The sequence below is a fragment of the Neophocaena asiaeorientalis genome, unplaced genomic scaffold (assembly GCF_003031525.2).
Source record: "Neophocaena asiaeorientalis asiaeorientalis breed wild unplaced genomic scaffold, Neophocaena_asiaeorientalis_V1.1 scaffold148, whole genome shotgun sequence".
Classification (NCBI taxonomy): Eukaryota; Metazoa; Chordata; class Mammalia; order Artiodactyla; family Phocoenidae; genus Neophocaena; species Neophocaena asiaeorientalis.
This window is the reverse complement of record NW_020174050.1, coordinates 818,691-838,506: the sequence shown is the minus strand read 5'-3', so window position 1 is coordinate 838,506 and position 19,816 is coordinate 818,691. Positions and strand designations below refer to the sequence as shown.

General features: G+C 38.3%; 1 protein-coding gene across 5 annotated transcripts in view; it reads right to left on the bottom strand.

Moving 5' to 3' along the window:
- SLC4A4 (solute carrier family 4 member 4) overlaps nt 1-19,816 on the bottom strand; it is a 295,337-nt gene that overhangs the window by 36,671 nt on the left and 238,850 nt on the right. For 4 of the 5 annotated variants that reach the window (XM_024754102.1, XM_024754101.1, XM_024754105.1 and 1 more), the window contains exons 15-17: nt 19,248-19,439; nt 6,064-6,177; nt 4,242-4,403 (exon numbers count right to left, since the gene is read on the bottom strand). In XM_024754102.1, the coding sequence (XP_024609870.1) occupies nt 4,242-4,403; nt 6,064-6,177; nt 19,248-19,439 (468 nt within the window). The remainder of the gene's footprint in view (nt 1-4,241; nt 4,404-6,063; nt 6,178-19,247; nt 19,440-19,816) is intronic. The other variant, XM_024754104.1, reaches the window with a different exon arrangement.

Here is a 19,816-nt window from a genome sequence, read left to right as displayed (position 1 = left end):
GAGAGAGAGAGAGAGAGAGAGAGAGAGAGAGAGAGAGAGAGTCAGGCAGACACACCAAGGAATATCAAGGTATGTGAGACATGTTAATCAGTCCGGTCAACCCTTAGATGACATCAGCCCTGGCCACTATCTAACTGCAACTGCAGGAGAGACCTCAAGCAAGAAGTATCCATCTGAACCCTGTCAACCCAAAGAAACATGAGAAATAATAATAAATTGTTGTTTTAAGTTGTTAAGTTTTCAGGAGGCTTGTTATACAGCAAAAGATAAACAGAAAAACAACCTGGTTATCTTCAACAAATAAATTACAAGGGGAAACAAACAGATAGATGGAGGGGAGAATCTATGGACTGATAGTTTATGAAAGACTTAGGGGATTCCCTGGTGGCACAGTGGTTAAGAATCCGCCTGCCAGTGCAGGGGACTCAGGCCCAATCCCTGGGCTGGGAAGATCCCACGTACCACAGAGCAAATAAGCCCGTGTGCCACAACTACTGAGCCTGCACCCTAGAGCCCACGAGCCACAACTACTGAAGCCCACGTGCCTAGAGCCCGTGCTCCGCAACAAAAGAAGCCACTGCAATGAGAAGCCTGTGCGCCGCAATGAAGAGTAGCCCCAGCTCGCCACAACTAGAGAAAGCCCGTGCGCAGCAACAAAGACCCAATGCAGCCAAAGATAAATAAATAATAAATAAAAGTTTATGAAAGACTTAAGATAATGTTTGAACTTTATTTGGATCCTGATTTAAACAAATACATTATGTTTTTAAAGTTTAATATATATATGACACATTTGCAAATTTAAATATTGACTGGATTTTTGATGATATTAAGGAATTTTGTTAACTTTTAGACTGATAATGGTATTGTGGTCATGCCTTTCAAAAGAGATCTCAAAAGAGATCTTATCTTTAGAAATACATAGTCCAAAATTTATGGATAATATGGAATGCTGTCTACACTTACTTCAAAGTATTATAGGAAGGGGATAAGATCATGGAAATTTAAATGATACAAGATTGGACAGGAGTTGTTAATTGTTAGAGTTGGGTGATAAATACTGAGTTACACTATTCTGTCTTCTTTTGTGTATGTTTACAACTTTTCCATAATAAAAGATTTTTTTCATGGGAATAAATTTTTAAAAAAGTGTTCCCAGGTTGGTTGGACTCTCCTATATCTCCCAGAAGCAAATAAAATCTCTGGAAGGCTCTGAAGCATTTCATAGGAAGATTATTAGCTCACATTTTTTTTTTAAAAAAAGAAAAGCACTAAATACATGACGAAGAAAGACACTACGGGTAAGAGCTGAGAAAACAAAGTTCAGAATCAAACCCACAAAGACAGCAAATATATATATAAAATAAAGAGTATATGGAAGAATAATAAAGAAGGGGATTATCAAAATTGAACAAGAAGATTTAGAAGAGAACAAAACAGAACTTCTAAATATAAAAAAATTTATAATTCTTGAAAGGAAAAATTCAATGGAGTGGTTTGGTAGTAGAATACAACCAACAGAAGAATTAGTAGAAAGATCTGAAGAAATTATCCAAAATATAGCACAGATACTGAAGATAGTAAATGTGAAAACAAAACAGTTTAGTAGAATTGGGGCACAAGATGGGGATGTACAATAAAATTCTACCTGTAATTCCAGAAGGATGTGTTAGAGATTGAAAGAGTCAAAGAATTACAAAATTCCATAACTGATAAAAGACAGGAAGATTCAGGAAGCCCAGTAATCCAATAATAATAAAAAGAAATCTGTGCTTATGTAAGTTATAATAAAACTCCAAAATAAAGACAAAAAGAAAATGCTACAGCACCCAAAAGAAAAGAATGATCACTTACAAAGCAATGAGAATTATACTGACAGTTCACTTTTATGGAAGTCAAAAATAATTGAAAATAGATTCTAAATGCTGGAAAAAAAATAGCTTTCAACCTAAATTATACATCCAGAGAAACCACCTTTCAAGAATGAGGATAAGAGAAACATTTTCAGGCAAACATAAATGAGAGAGTTTACCTCCCAAAGACGTTCAAAGGAGAAAATTTCAAAAGTCTGGTAAACTAGTACTGTTTAAGGGAAATAATTCAGTCTAATGAAAAATATTCTGAAAAGGAAGGTCTGAAGTGCAAAAAAAAAAAAGAAAACTTCTTTGTAATTCTAAAAATCTTGACCATGTCTAATTAATTGGATTTTAAAATTCAGGTAGCAATAAACTCTGGGTATTAACAGAATATGATATGGGAAGGAATATCAAACTTAAAGCATTCCTTAGCTCTTAGCATTATTCAGGAGAAGTGTAAAAATACTGACTAACTTTGGAACTTAAAAATGCATATTAAAATATGCAACATAATCACTAAAAGATAAAGTATGTAACTTCCACCCTAACAGAAAAAAATGTAGAAAGCAGAAAATATGAAAAACAAACCTGTACCAACCTAAAACAGGACAAAAAAGGAGAATAAAAAAGAAAGAACATAAAGTTATAGAAACAGAAAGCAAAAATAATGTGCTAAAGATGAATCCGAAATCTATCACTCAACACCATCAATTTTAATGGATTAAATTTAAAAGTAAAGATTGTAAAACTGGATTGTTTTAAAAGTCCAACCATGGGTTATCTACAGACACAAGATACAAGGTATATTGAAAATAACAGAATGAATACACATAAGGTACCACAGATTTATTAGTACAAAATAAATTAATCTTTAAGGCAAAAAGCATTACTAGAAACAAAGAGAGTCATATAAAAATTCAATTCACTAAAAAGATAAACTATAAATGTAGATGTTCTTAATAACATGGTTTTAAAACAAAGCAAATATTAGCAAAAAACAAAGACATAGTATAGAAAATCAATATAGTAAAAAATTGTTTCTTTGAAAGAAGACCAATAAAATTAACAAACCTCAGGCTAGATTGATCAAGAAAAATAAGAAGCACAAATCAATTATATATATATATATTTTTTGTGGTACGCGGGCCTCTCACTGTTGTGGCCTCTCCCGTTGCAGAGCACAGGCTCCGGACGCGCAGGCTCAGCGGCCATGGCTCACGGGCCTAGCCGCTCCGCGGCATGTGGGATCTTCTCGGACGGGGGCACGAACCCGTGTCGCCTGCATTGGCAGGCGGACTCTCAACCACTGTGCCACCAGGGAAGCCCAATAATAATATTAAGATTTTAAAGGGAAAAATAACAGATTCAGATTACAAAAATGACAAATGATAATGTTATAAACAACATTGCAATAAATTTTAAAATAGAAGAAAAAAGGGAAAATCTAAAAAGTATAAGTTACTAAAATTGAAAAATAGAAATTCTGAATGTCTCATAGCCATTAAAACATTTTGATCACCAGTTTTACAGTTCCATACAGAAACCACCTGGCCCAGGTATTTTAACAACTTGTCTGATCATTCAAAGAAAAGATAATTGACATATTATACACAATAAAGAGACTATTATATTCTATTTCAGAGAATGGGATGGGAGTGGAATAGAAGGAGAAATACTCTCCAGCTCATCTTATAAGGATAGTATATTTCTGATACCAAAACCAGACAGGGACAATATAAGAAAGGAAAAATGCAGGCCAATGTCACTCTTAAACAGAGATGCAAAAATCCTATATATACACACACACATATATATATACATATATACACATAAATATGTACATATACATATATAAGCAATATATATTATATTACATATTATAATATATATATTAACAAACCAAGTTCAATTGTGTGTAAGAAAGAAACTATATATCTGCCAGGTTTCAAAGTTGGTTCAACAGTACAAAATCTATTAATATGACTCACCAAGTCAACAGGTTAAAGAAGAAAACTCATATTTTTATCTCAATAGTTTATCTCAATAGTTTCAGAGAAAGCATTTGTTTTTGTCTTCACTAAGGACAGTTACCGTATTAAAATCAGATGAAGGATAACAGTGGCTGAGCGGTAAACAGTTTATATTGCCCTCTCAGATGGTGAAGAAAATATGATTTGAAACAACTTTTTCAGGTTTAAATGAGGTCTTCCAAAAGTATTATATTGAGAAGATGTGTCCACACAGGATGATCTATGACTCTGCGAAGTCTTTAAAGAACATGAGCTGTAATTCCCATAAAACTATCTTGATTTTGAAGCATTTAATATTTTCAAGCACCAAAAAAGAAAGTAGAAGGCAGTGATAACCATTATTATGAAGATTTACCTTGAGTTTATGTTCTTTCCTGTTTACAATCACAGCTGTGATTTGCTGGTCCATGAAAATGAGAATGGTGACCAACAAAGCAGGTATAGCAGCTGCAAGGTACACCCACCAGGGGTTTCCTCCAAATGGTGGAACAAACCAACCTCGGTTTACACTTGTTGGCTTTAAGTAGAGAGAAAACATTTTTTAAAACAATATTAATACATACTACTTGGTGAAAAATCAGTGGGGGAGACACACTTTTATATATGGAGAGCCAACATATTAAAAAACAGAGATAGTTTTACTGATAGCTTGTACAAAGATTATTCAGCAAGAACTTCCTAAAGGAGGTTATTTTTAAGGCAATGTTTTAAATGAAGGAAACTGAGGATATACAGTGATGGAAAAGAAGTAAATGCCAATTTTCACATTTAGGATGCTCCAAGATAAGAATCAGGATGGAAGAAAGTGATTTAAGTTTAAGGGGTAGCCATAAGAAAAACCCAAATGTAATATTCAGTAAGGAGGTAGGCAAGAAATTACAAAACAACCATGAATTTTGTTCATGGGTTTTAGCAATTATACAGAAGTTGTTTTTACTACTGCCAAATTGCAATCGTTTCATGATATAATACATATAAAGCTACAAATATTTTATGTTATAATTAAGCTTATTTAAATACCCTGATCTTTCTTATTTTCATATTTTCCTATTCTTTTCCTAACTTTAAACAATATAAATAAACTAAAACAGAATCCTAACTATGAATTATTTTCTCCACAATTAGTATGAAGAAAGCTTCACTTCTCCTCTGAAGATATTTCTGTCTCACTTTGCTCATAACTCCATCACTGAATCTATTCACATTTTACTACCTTTACCAGGTTGTGAGCTTATAAGGAAAGGAACTTTGTCTTGCTCTTCAATGCATTTCAAATTCCCAGTATAGGGCTTGACTCAAAGCAAGCATTCAATAAATATTGACTTAACTAATGACTGAATAAATGAGTACTTACCTTTGCTAATAAATATATCATGGCAGAGAAAATGCAAAAAACATTTTGTTTGCTATAACACAGACATCCCTTCCTCATCAGGTAGTCATTAAGCTAAAACTGCAGTTCGTTTAATTTTTCTTAGCAAATATATGGTTCTCAGTGATGGAGAGAGAGGTTAGGAGTGTTCTAGAAAATAAGTGAAAGACTTGTGGTGAAAAATTAGATAGGGATATTTAAGAATGAATGAAATGTAAATATTACCCATTAGGCTTGTACATACCCACAGGTTTATAAAATGAATAATTCCTATATCTTTGTAATAATTAAAATGCACATTATATATACACATGTGTGTATATGGCAGGTAGTTTGGTGGCAGGAAAAGAGCACTGAATTAGTAATGTAACCTTAGGTATTTTACTTAATTTTTATAAGCTTCAATCTCAACTTCATAAAATCAGGATGATGGTAGTTACATTGCAACCTAGAATTATTATATGGGTCAAGGTTATAAGTTGATAACCTTGAAATATCCAGTTGAAAATACTCTGGATATTTTTAAATACTCTAAAAATATAAAGCAGAGTTTATAATGTTACCATAAGGTATTTCCAATAAAAATCAATATAATGTGAACCTTGCATTTAGTCCTGGTCAGGCATTTAATTTTAGTGAAAAAATAGACAAAATGTATATATGCACCTAGCAACTGATCATTTATAAAATAAAGAAACGGACAATTGCACAAAACTAACTCAAAGAGAAATACAACAAACTAGAATAGGGGAAAGGAAAGAAAACCGAAGAATTCCAGGAATGACCAAAAGACAAGTTCACCTACCTTGAACTCACTTGGCACAATCAGTTTTGGAGTATCCACACCTACCAGGGCATCTATTACACAAAAGATGAGAATGGACAAGATAATGGCGAAGTCACTGATCAGTTTCCTTGCCTGAGAAAATAAAAAAGAAACCAGGGACCATTAGGCACTGGATATATATATCTGCCTCTGTTTGAAGTGAATGAAGAATTCTATATTTCCTAACAGTTTATACTAACAGCTTTATTAACAAATTAAAGGAGGTGTCGTACTGCAGAGAGATTATTTTTAAAATTGCTTTTGCATCACTTTCTTACCTGGCCAGAAATAATCTAATTGCACAGAACAGGTGAGAGAGAGAGAGAGAGAGAGAGAGAGAGAGAGAGAAAGAGAGAGAGAGAGAGTGTGTGTGTGTGTGTGTGTGTGTGTAGGCAGGGGAGGGGAATCAAAGATAATATATCCTTGAAGTACTGTACAAACACTCTTCCTGTATGCAATACAAAGGAGACCGGAATAAGGATGAAATCTCAAGGCATATTATAAAATCTGCACAAAAATTCAGAATTCTGTTTATTACTTGGGAGGTAGCGTTGTGAGTACAGAGCAAGATAAATTCCACGGGTAACCTGAAAACTCCAAGAACCAAGCAGGGAAAGTGTTACAGTTCCAGTCCAATGAATGGGCTTAAAACCTCAGAGAAAAAAAAGTGATGAAAGACAGAAATCTGATGGTTTCACTAACTTTGCCAAAGAAAATATTTTTCACTCTATGCTAGTGCTTAAAATCTCTTGTATGTGGAGCATCTCTTTCTCCACCACTTCTTAAGTGTGGTCACCTAAACTTCCTAAGTACCTGCCTCTGGTCAGGACAAGGGCTGGGTTTTATGGGAGTGCATTAAACCCAAACCTTTCCCATGGAGTGGGTGCAGAATGGCCATTTCTGTGTCAGTACCGGAACATAGGACCATTTAGTTGGTTGGCGGTTCCTCTGCAGTGTCTAGCGGCACTGACAATGGCCTACGAGCATTACTATAGCACAGACAGCTGAGCTTCTCTGTAAGGTATGTACACATGGTTGTGCATAATTTGATCATTCAACAAAAATTTACTTAGCATATTCAGCCCTCTGTATTCACGGCTTCTTCTTCCGTGAAAACGGAGGGCCAACTGTAAGTACCTAATACTTTGCTTGGCACTAGGGATACCACAGTAAACAAAACAGACACAATCCATGTCTTCATGAAGTTCACAGTCAAGTCATACATGAGGAAGGCTGCTCCTAAACGAAATCAGGATTTATTCAGCAGTGATACCGTAATCTCAGAGTAAGCAGTCAGCTTTCTGGTGCTGCTAGGTGAAGAGAGATCAGTGATGGGCTGAGTGGCTGCACAATTCTCAGGATAGAGGGTCTTTGGAAAGAGTAGTAGGACTACTGCAATCAGGTGTTCAATAGAAACTGAAGTGGAGAATGGAATTACTTGGAGATGTGGGTGTGAAGGACATGGTAAAGGACATGGTAGTGCTCAATTTTTTTTTTTTTTTTTGCGGTACGCGGGTCTCTCACTTTTGTGGCCTCTCCCGTTGCGGAGCACAGGCTCCGGACGTGCAGGCTCAGAGGCCATGGCTCACAGGCCCAGCCACTCTGTGGCATGTGGGATCCTCCCGGACCGGGGCACGAAGCCGTGTCCCCTGCATCGGCAGGGGGACTCTCAACCACTGCGCCACCAGGGAAGCCCGGTAGTGCTCAATTCTTGACCGTGACCAGGTATCAGGAGCCTTGGGTACTAGCAGCAGGATCAAAGATGGCCATTTGGCCAGAAGTTCCTTTCCCTCTTGGAGGACTGGTTTAGCTTTCTGGAGAAGTACACACAGAGGAGCAGAGAGCCAGCTATGGGACTTTTAGGGGCAATTTAACACCAAGCACAAACAGATGGCAGGAATCAATTTGGGGAAAACATATAGTACAGCAGTTAGAAGCACACAGTTTCTATAGTCAGATTACCTGGGTTGGAACTCCAGTACCATTATTTCCTACTTGTAAATACTTATCCTTTCTTAGCTTTAATTACTCCAACTGCAAAATGTAGCCAAGATAATCTCTACAACTTCATTGGTCTGTCATAAGAATTACATAGGATAAGCCATGAAAGTGCTTTTTAGCATAGCACCTGCAGCATCACAAACTCTCCTAATATACATTAACTCAGGTTATTTCAAGTTCCACAAAGCCTCTTTGGCTGCAGAAACCACTGGAATAACTAAATAATCTACTGTCAGGAGGTCTCTGAAAGAAATCTTGAATTCCAAGAAACAAGAAATAAAAACCCAGTAATAATATGAAACTGCCACTCAGAGCTCATTTTGGTTGGAAGTATCTGGAATCCCTGCAGAAAAAGGATGCTTCCCAGGGGCTCAATACGGGAGGAAACACCCATTTTCTTAAGTTTTGTGCAAGTAAATTTTCACACGGGCAGCTCAGGATGGTCTGGCAAGAGATGGTCATTGCTGAAACAGGCTCAGGAGTATATTAAGATGTTACAGCAGCCTCTCTGGTCCGGTAGGTCATGAATCACTGCAAGACCAGAGGTCACTGCCAAGGCAAAAAAGAAGTTCTCTCTTCTTTATCACCCTCCCAATCCTTACTCAGCAGATCCAACTTGTTGACAGCTCAGATATTCTACAAGTTATTCTTTCTAAAGAGGGTAATGGTTATTAAAAAGGCACTGCTCCTCCTTTTCTCCCCCCCATAAACAGGAGAAGGGAAGTAGAGGGTAGCAAATGAATCCAACTGGCCATTTCTTGGTAGAAATGCCCCTAGGGCCCGCACCTCTGGCCCTTCTAGGGGACAGATCTGCCTGACTGGAATCACTACCAGGCACCGGGGAAATGCTGCTTCTTTACTTAGGAGAGGAGTCATTCTCAGGCTTCCATAAACCAAGCACTGAAGCCCTAAACCTGCTTTTTCAGTAGTTTTCTTCATTTTAATTAACGGCACATTATTTTTTTCCTATCGCTTAGGCCCAAAACTTTGGACTATCCATGCAACTCTTCTCTTTCTCTCACATCCTACATCCAACAGGTCAGCAAATTACGTTCAAAACATATCTGGGATCCTGTCTCTTCTCATCACCTCCATTGCTATCCCCACCCTTATCTAAACCACCACTTTATCTCATATGGTTCCTGCTTCCTGTCTCTATACTCACCAACTTGAGGACACTGCCAAGGTATCACCCAGAATAATCATGTTAAAATTTAGGTCGGATAATGTAGAAGGCAGAGTAATTCCCCTCTAAAGATGCCTAATTCCTGGAACCTGTGAATATGTAATGTTACACAGCTAGGGAGAATCAGAGTTGCCGACAGAATTAAGGCTACTAATCAGACGACCTCGCGATTAGGGAAACCATCCAGGACTATTCCAGTAGGTCCAGTGTAATCACAAGAATCCCTGTAAGTGAAAGGGGAGGCAGGAGAATCTGTGTCAGAGTGATGCAGCGTGAGAAAGACTTGACTGGTCACTGCTGGCTTTGAAGATGGAGGAAAAGGGCCAAGAACCAAGGAATGTGGGCAGCCTCTAGAAGCTGGAAAAGGCAAGGAAAGATAGTCTCCCCCAGAGGCTTCAGAAAGAACACAGCCCTGCCAACACCTTGATTTTAGCTCGCTGAGATATATTTCAGACTTCTGACCTCCAGATCTCAAGACAGTAAATGTGTTATTTTAAGCCATCGTGTTTGTGGTAATTTGATACAGCAGCCACGGGAAACTACAGATAGTTTGGGCTTCCCTGGTGGCGCAGTGGTTAAGAACCTGCCTGCCAATGCAGGGGACACGGGTTCAAGCCCTGGTCCGGGAAGATCCCACATGCCGCGGAGCAACTAAGCCCGTGCGCCACAACTACTGAGCCTGCGAGCCACAACTACTGAAGCTCACATGCCTACAGTCCGTGCTCTGCAACAAGAAAAGCCACTGCAATCACAATGAGAAGCCCACACACAGAGACGAAGAGTAGCCCCCGCTCGCTGCAACTAGAGAAAGCCCGCACGCAGCAATGAAGACCCAATGCAGCCAAAAATAAATAAATTAAATAAATTGAAAAAATAAAATAAACAGTTTAAGTTTAATTATTAGTTTCACAAATTTATATATAATATATTTATATTATATATAAATTTGGTAGAACCCCTTGGCAATGGCATTCTTGTCAAGTGTGGCACTATTATACTATAGGTATAACAGTAGCTAAAAAGTCAAATGCTAATAATTCAGGATTACATTTCTTAAAATTATGGGGAAAGAAAGATACTCTTAATAATATTGCTTAACCTTATTACAAATCACAGCTAGGGTGATATGTTCTGTACAGTTATACTCACTTCTATTTCCCCTTCCTTCCCCTTAAATTGTACAATACAGTTCAGGTACATCAGAAATCACTCCTGAAGAGTGTTTATTGTAAGACATTCATTCCTAAGATAGTGGATCTGGTTTGAACTTCATAGTCAAGGAAATTGATTTTTCCCAGGCCACTTTTGTATTCAACTCTAAATCCTCTAATTAGCAAAGGCAGGTAGGGGTGCTATTTTAGCAGGCTCTTCAGGTCTTACCCTGTACTAAAATTAAACTTTAATTTGAACTGCCTGAAAAATGTCAAGCATTGAGTATACAAGCTTACTAGATACACTCTAGGACCCAGGTACAGTAGCGTGGCATCGGACTTTAAGGAAGTAAGAATCACTCTATTTGGGTCCTTCTTACCTTTCCAAACACATTTAGCAAAAGAAACATGTATGAACTTCCTTTCAGTTTTTAGTTTATTTTATCTTCCCTTTTCATCAAACTCGATCTCTTGCAAAAACTCCACAACAGTACCCTTTTATGTGTCAATATATAAATAAATCAAATTAGAAACCCATAGTCCCTACTTCCCTACTAGCTATTACTGGTAATGATTAGAAGTGCCAAAGTTTTCATGAGAAAACTGTTCCCACAAGATTTCATGCCCAATCCTGTGGATTCAGAGGCCTCAACTTTAGCTTGGACAAACGGCATAACTAATGGGTCCATCCAATCAAATGCTAAGTCTCTCTAGGCTCACACTTCAATATCCTAAGAATATAAACTATCACAATCTAAATGAAACACAAGTTAACTAATATATATCAAAGACTAACTATAAAAAAGTTTGCTGGTTTTTTTTGGAGTGGTACACAGATGTGCTATGACATATAATAATTCCTACCTCCATTCATGAATGAGGAAAAGGAAAGTGTGTTTCAACTAAGATTCTTATATACCAGAATGGTTTTGAGCTCTTTTATTTTTGTTTACCATTTTTTAATTATAAAATTGGAGAGGAGAAAAATATTTCTGTCCTCTGCAGAGTTAAAAAATATCTCAATCTAATAAAAAGCAACCAGCTTAAATATTTAAACTATCAAAGCAAAGAGGAAATTAAGTGGATGGGAAGGGAAATTCAAATAACTATCTAATAAATCTATTATACACATACTCTTCATGAAGGATGGTACCGTATTAGTTATTAAGAGAGTCATAATCGTTGAGACACCAACAGTGAGAAGCTAGTTAATTTACAGGGGAAAAAAATGAATTGGGTTCCTCTGAAGCCCCAGAGGATATTTGGTTTTCACTTTGCAAGGACTGCAGCTGTTCCTAAATTAACTGGGGGGAAAGGCTGTGAGCCTGCAGAGCAGTTCTCAATGGATGGAGCTGTTATAAAGAGACAACTACAGCAGCAGGCACTCTGGGGGTTCTCAATAAATATTAATTCAGGATGTCAATTCCTCGCATGATCGCCGTGCTTGGAAAATGCTAAACAACAGTGTAAAAACGCATTTATTCTAGATGAAAAAAAAGTGTGTCAGACAAATATGTGTCTTTGGCAGTCATGAAAAGGCACAAAATACTATGAAAGTTTAAAAATTTGATCCCCTTCCCCCCATAGCCAATGCTATACAGCACTATAAAAGAAATAAGCATTAATATCAGTACAGCAATCATAATACACCGTATTTTGAATCAATAATACCCACTATAATTAGAATTCAATAAAAGGAAAGTCTGATTTAGACTCCAGGATTTTAATGCCATAAGCTCAAAAGTCAGAGAAATTCAGGGAACAAAGAAGGGAATTGGATTGGGCAATTTATCTAGGCGGGGCTTAAGAGCCAGTGAAAGTCTACTAGAAAAAAAAATTGTTTTTCCAAGCAGGGAACAGAGGGGAGTAGGCCTAATCAAGTGGTTCAGCAGGGAAGCTAAGGAGACTTTAGCAGCCATGGGCCTCTTCCTCTATTCTGCCTCAAACTGAGCAGTAGAACAAAAGACCCAAATGCGTGAGTGCCAGAAGCAAATGAGTAAATCACCTGGGAAATACTATGTCCCAATCCGGTCACTATATTCTAAGTAGAAACTGAAAATCTGGAGCTGACTCAGAGACGGATGGCCAGTGGAATAGGAGTCCAGAAATCACATCTCATACAAAATGATAGGAGGCCTAAAGAAGCTGTAGGGAGAAACTGCCTTCAAATATGTGAAATCTGTCATAGAAAAGAAAGACTAAACTTGTTCTGTGTAGCTTCGAGGGCAACGGCAGACCCCGAGGAGGAGGCTGTGGAAAGGCAGGTTTGTGTTTTCTATCAGGAATGCCTTCGGAGATGTGAAGTTCCTGTTCCGGGAAGCATTTGAGCAGCCCACAGATGAGTGCTTGTCAGAAATGAAGAGGCAACGATGGACTAGATGGTATTCAAAGTCCTAATACTAAAATTCAATGATTAAGACCCAAGTGTCAAAATTTCTTGATCCTCTAATAAGGTCTTCTTGGATATATCCCCCCAAAACCATTACAATAAAGGGCTTTAAAAGGAAGGTGGTTTTATAATTTACATTAAGGTACAAAATTTTAAATTTAAAAAGAACTGGTAAGTCATATGTATAAATGAGACAGTCTAGAAATGGAGCAGGAGATCATTTTGTGTTAATGGATAGATTTCAATGCTGGTGACTTTTGTATGGTGCTTCTGACCAACAAGGTACCACGGTCAAAATGACTTCTGTCCACAGACTACCTCTATGCTGACATTAAAACCTCTCACATCACACGGCAAAAGGGACTTTGCAAACAAACAAAACTCTCAAAAACACTTTGGCCAAACAATGCTCCCAACCTTTTTTTTCTTTGGGCTCAATTCAGGTTGACTGTGTTTTTTGTTATACATCCACAAAAACTTAAGTATTTGTAATCTTTGTTGAATGTTGAACAGATTGGATTGTGTTCAGAACCTATTACCCTCTGTCATTCTTAAGAAAAAAAATATGAAAGTGAGTTTTGAATTAAAAACAAATTTGACTTTAAAAATTATTTTCCTTGGTACAAAATAACACAAGAATTTGAAAATCTGATTCCCTTTCACTGACAAGCAAAGTCATTTTCCAAATGAGCTTCAATGGCAGGATGTGGTCTGATGTTTCTGCAAGAACCAGCCAAATGTCACCCAGTATTATTAACACTAGGATGGGACAAAGAATACAGGCCCACTATTTCTTCCTCATATTTGGATACATTATTTGTTTCAATTTGATAGTTTTTACCATTCACCAAAAAAATTTCTGAGAGAAAAAGAAAACAGAGTAGGGATGCTACCTGATTCTTGTAAAGAGTTGTTTATAAACTAAACTAAACACATCCAACATTAATAGAATTGTCACAGGCCAAAAGGCCAACTAAGAATCCTGGTTCCAAAAATACAGCTAACCGTAGAATCCTAAACTGTGTTTTATATGGATAAAAACTAACGTGTCACCTAACTAAAATGCTCATTGTGTTTTCACTGAAATTCCTGAAGCCCTACACTTTTTTCTCACCCATAAAGCCAGCTCCTCAAAGACCACCATCAATTTACTTAGGTCACATGAAGTCACCAAAGTGTGATCCTACAGTAGACAGTAAGCATGAACAGGGCAGAAGGATCAAAATGAATCGTCCCATTTAAAAACTCAAAAAATCTAACTTATTCAACAAATACATATTAAGTTTCTACTATATTCCAGGCCCATGAATTACTTGTTTTTGTAGCCTTACCATCCAGTGTTGTATCAAGCACACATCAGACTCAAAATAATTTTTTTCAATATTGAATGAATATACTAATTAACTATAGAATTTAGAATACTGTTATTTTTTTAAGAAGGATATCAAAGAACATTCTGCTCAAATGTCATCTAAATAAACCACAGAAGTTGCCAAAGTTATTAACAGTACCTGGCACTTTCTGATCTTCTCTATTTAAATGACAATAACAACCAGGAGGATATTAAAGAATCTTACCATTACATCAATTCATGGGCGTGTTAGAACTCTTACTTTTTCCAAGGGGAGGAAAAAGAGGAAATTAAGTAGATCCTTAAGAAAAACATTTTCATGCCAATTACATACATCAACCAGCCACACTGCATCTGACTATATTAAGTATCAATAATTCTGCCTAATTCAGAGGCTCTGTGGCTTTATGAGTTATACTAATCACAATCCTGCTCCATCTTCAAGCTGACTGCTTTCATTTTGCCACTACATATTGCAGTGATGGCATCTCTGCTCCGTGAGCACCACCACTTGTCGGTAGGGGACTCTGGAAGAACATTTCCTAGTAATACCCCAGGCCATCTGCCACAGAAGACCACAGATTATGCTGTGATGCTCCTTCAGGAAGTCTGGATGCCAAAACACTGGCAAAAGACTTGAGGCCGATGTAACAGAAGAGTAAATGTATGGGATAACAGACTAATGCACCCCTCTAAAAGGGGTGGGGAGCACAAAGGGGGCAGTCAGTGGGGTACTGTACTCCAACCTGTTCCACTGAGCATTAGGGCTCTCTGGAAGTGCCTGACAGACAAATCAAATTCCTGATGGACAGGCTAGCAAAGGCAAACTGTTTCATCTTAAGTGTTCACACTTATGGACTGCCAGTGGCTTCATGAGGGAGGGGAAGAGTGGATAACCAACCCTGGTCTAGGCAAAGGCAATGAGAGACTGAACTAGGGGAGCATAAGTGTACATATAAAGGAGAGCGATTATAGCAGGATAATCGAGGGGGCTGACGAGTTTAACTTGATAAAGAAAAACTTGGAAAGGTAAATACGATGGATATCATCTTTTATCATACCAGATCCATTTCTACTCTTTTCCACCAGGCTCTCTGCCTTGGGAGGCTGACCTGTGTGGTCTACAATAGGCTCATGTGCTCTCCAGATTCCAGGAGCCTTCAGCCTGGGCAGGCCATGGGGGGAAGAGAGAGGTCAGAGCATTGATTCCCAAAGCTATATCCCTTTGAGGTTGCCTCAGACTGGCTAAACCCCTCAATCCAAAGTCATGGGGCCTTTCAGGAAAGCTCTCTCTACCATTTTGTCTTCCCCAGGTTCCAGCAACCACTCCTTTCCCACATTCTTTGAGTGAGGGATAGTAACAGTCCCACTGCTACCAGACACTACACTCTCCCTTGCCGCTTCCCTAAACCTGATCTCACCTTTGCAAATGATGCTTTCATTAAACCCCTCAGACTATCCTAATTTGAGTGTATAATTTGCTTCCTGCTGGGACTCTGGCTGATACACCAAGTATGATTTTAAGATTTTGATCTTGGGTGGCTGTGAAGAGAGGTGATATTATTAGCTGAGGTAAGGAGTACCAGAAGATAAGGACGTTCCACTGTGGAAAGACAGCCCCACGTTTTGAATTTGCTACACGGCGATTGTGGATCATCCACAGAGAGAGGCTGGCAGCAGCTGCAAAAGCAGACCTGGCATAAAGATGGAGAAGATAATGAGCTTTTGGGAACCTGTAAGTCCTGATCATTGCTATAAGCACAAGTTGAATACAGAGAACTTATTTTAGGAGATGGAATCAGAAAACTCTCTTTAAAATTATAGAATACTAGAGTTTAAAGGATGTTAACTGTCATCTATTAATTTCTTTAAGTCTCTCCCTTTACGCGTGTGCACTAAAGTCCACATTTAGCTATCAAAGGGCGCACGGTTAGTTAATGGCAGTGCTGGCACTAGCATCTACTGCTTCTGGGTTCCTACATCTGTGCTCTTTCCATAAATTGCAGCATTTATCTCTACTTGACTGGTTTCCACTAGTCAACAAATATTGAGTACTAGCCTGCATCCAACCTAGTGCTAATTGATGTGAGGAGTAAAATAGAAGTATAACAGTTTCCCAGAAGTTTACAGTCTTCATCGACTAACAACTCATGCAACAGTTTGGAAATGAGAGTGCAAGATAGCAATGACTGTGTAAGTTAAAGGAGAATCGGACATTTTGTACGGCAAGGACACTGCCATCCAGTATTAGCATTTTGCAATTTTAGAGGTTTCACGTAAACTGTTGGTGTGAACGAGGAAGCAGTAACAGTTAGGCTTGATTACTGTCACAGTAGTCAAGGACTATCTAACTTACCATGTTTAAGCATATGTTTTCATTGTAGAATATAGTATACAAGTATAAGAATCTATAAACCTATGTGCTCCTACCTATAGAGACCATCCTTTTAAATGACAGTTTAAATGAAAACATGTTTTGGCAAATGAGAGGGAAAAAATGCTCTTATTATTCATGTATGTATGTTATGAATTTACTTATGTATTATTATTTAGCTATAAACGTGAAGTAAGTAGGGGAGATGACAGAGTGAAAGCCTACACACTGAAACATCACTCCTTAGAAATCACATATATTTTCTCCTGCCTGTTTATTTTATAATTTGGTGTAAACAATGCAAGAACCTTCTCAATAGGAATTGTAATTAGAATGCTATCATTATTCTATTTTCACATATTCAACATTTTTCAACATTTCTCAATTGCATTTATCAATGTCTGAGAAATTACCTGCTTGGGCTCTTTATAAGGGGCAATTTCTTTTAGTCTAAAGAGCTATTATCAATTTGGGAATTACTGCTGGGAAAAAAAGGTGATGTCTATTAAAATTCATCACTATTGGGCTTCCCTGGTGGCGCAGTGGTTGAGAGTCCGCCTGCCGATGCAGGGGACACAGGTTCGTGCCCCGGTCCGGGAAGATCCCACATGCCGCGGAGCAGCTGGGCCTGTGAGCCATGGCTGCTGAGCCTGCGCGTCCGGAGCCTGTGCTCCGCAACGGGAGAGGCCACAGCAGTGAGAGGCCCGCGTACCGGGGGGAAAAAAATATTCATCACTATTCATCTTAAGGTTGAAATTATTTTGCCAACTATGATTTACAAGTGCTTCACAAATTTTCTACCTTTCTACCTACTACTATGCCTAAATAATATCAGACTTTGGCAAATGAAAGATATAAAAAGGGTGATAATTCCCAAAGTGTGAGCCCCCCCAAAAAAAACAATGCCCCATGAATTAATAATTAAGAAGGAAAAACCTCAATAGAGAAGAAGAAATCACCCTCAAAGACCTCTACCCAGGAATCTGTTCTACACGTAATATACCACTGAAGAGATGGATCAAGTAAGCACATTTCCCAGTGCGTGGACTGGTGTCACAAGCTCAAATGTCTTCAGGGATAGGCACTTAATCTGAATGTGTGAAGCAGCCAAGTCTTAGACAACAGAGAGTCGTGAGGACAGTAACTACCTGCAAAGGACAGGTTCCACCTAAGCCTCCAAGTGTGTATGTGTGTGCATGTGTGTGTTTACAAACTGTGAAGTAAACAAAGAATGTCTGGGGGCTGAATTCTGCCTGTGGACCACCAGTTTGTGATGTCCATTTAAGGCAGACAAAGTTGAACGCTTCTTCCTACATTTCACTTTGAGGAAATGTTTCATTCTTTGGGCCAGCTACCTCGGGACATTTCATTACAGCTGTGGTCTGAATGTTGCGACCCTCCAAAATCCATATGTTGAAATTCTAACCCACAAGAAGATGATATTAGGAGGTGAGGCCTTAGGAAGAACATGAGGATGGAGCCTTCAGGAATGGCATTAGCGTTCCTATAAAGGACACTCTGCAGAGCTCCCCAGCCCTTCTACCTCCTGAGGGCACAGTGAAAAGGTGCTGGCTAGGAACCAGCAAGAGGGCTCTCACCCAACCATGCTGGCACTGATCTTGGACCTCCTGGCCTCCAGAGCTGTGAGAAACAAATTTCCGTTGTTTATAAGCCCCCCAGTCTGGTATTCTGTTATAGCCATCCAAACAGATTGAGACAATCATCAAACCTTCCCTTTATTTTCCATTTTAAAAGAAATATCAGAGAGTCAAAAAATTTCCTAGCTGAAAGTGAACGTATTAATTGTCAGTTTCATTTCCCAGGAATTAAGAAAAGGAACTTTATCGACTGCATCTCATGTCTCCCAAAGTTCTCCTGCTCCTTCTACAAGAACACAGGAGGAGAGATTCATGAGATTTCAGCTGTGGAGAGCAGCTCATTGATAAAAATGAGGTATAATCAACAATACTAAGAAGTATTGACACCCTAAACAGTGAGAACTGAACTGTAAAGCAAAGGATTAGTTTTGTTCTGCAGGTAAAAACACAAAATGCCATTAACTAAATGTTGGTCTTATCTTGTAGTCTCTCAAGGAACCACATTTTTGACTTTGAGCTCACCTAAGCATATTAATGGGAGACGGGGTGTCTGCACAACTCAGCTCAACTCAGTGACAAACAGTAGGGCGTTTGTCACTATGGGAAGGAAAGCTTGGCTCAGATGACACTCATATCTTATACCAGTACTCGTGTAACACGGCTCAAGTTTACTCCTACAGTCCATGATTCAACTACTCAGTTACTCTCATGTGCAGCTGATGAACAGAGTTCTATGTCAAACTTCCTGATTAATATGAAAAGAGTTTTGGCTTAGGTACTTAAACACACTACGGATTTAGAAGGTCTTTTCTTAACTTGTGCGTTTTTGTATAGAATACACCCCACTTTTTTCTTTCAGTACGTTTGGAATTACAACAGTCAGAATTTAGGGTAGAATTATGTGAGCAAAATCCTTGGATGGTTTTTCAAAGCTAGACTACAATTTTATTAAGAATATGTAGGCACATAGACACAGACTGGAAAGCAATTTTTTAAACGCACAAATTTATATTGGAAAGGTTGAATTACAGGTGCCTTTTTCATTTTGTAAAGCTGTATTACTGTTAATACAGTGGGAATTCAATGAAAATTACTTAAAGCTCAGGTACTTACCGTGGTTGGAAAATAACGACTAGTTTTGAATTTTTTCAGAGCCATAGAAGAGGTGTAGGTGCCCAAGAAAAGGATGAAAGACATGAGAGTGATATCAGGAACAAAACCACAGTTGTTGCCCATGAGCTTTCCTCCATATTTCAAACACTCCTTCGTCGTCAGAAATGCCCAGTCAAAGGTAGCATTATGGTGCTGAAGAAGAAAAACAGGAAAATTTTTCTAGGGAACACTGTGCCACAACAAAAGCAGCTTTTGATACTTGATGGGCTATATACGGAATTATGCTAAGAGTCTCTGTAAAACAGCCTGAGGGTAAACCATTGGAAGGTGACACCTGAGGAGGTGTTAATGGAATAACAGGTAAGGGGGGGCCAGGAGGCTATCAATTATTGAAAATACAATGAGAAGGATGCAATCCGTTACCTGGTTTGTGCTACAACCCTACAATCAACCATCTGTTCAACAGAAACAAACCACAAAGTCTTTCTTTCCTGTGAACCTTCCTGAGAGTAAACCAAGACACAATAATATCTTAAGTCTCCAAACGTGAGACTCTCTGAAACACCTTT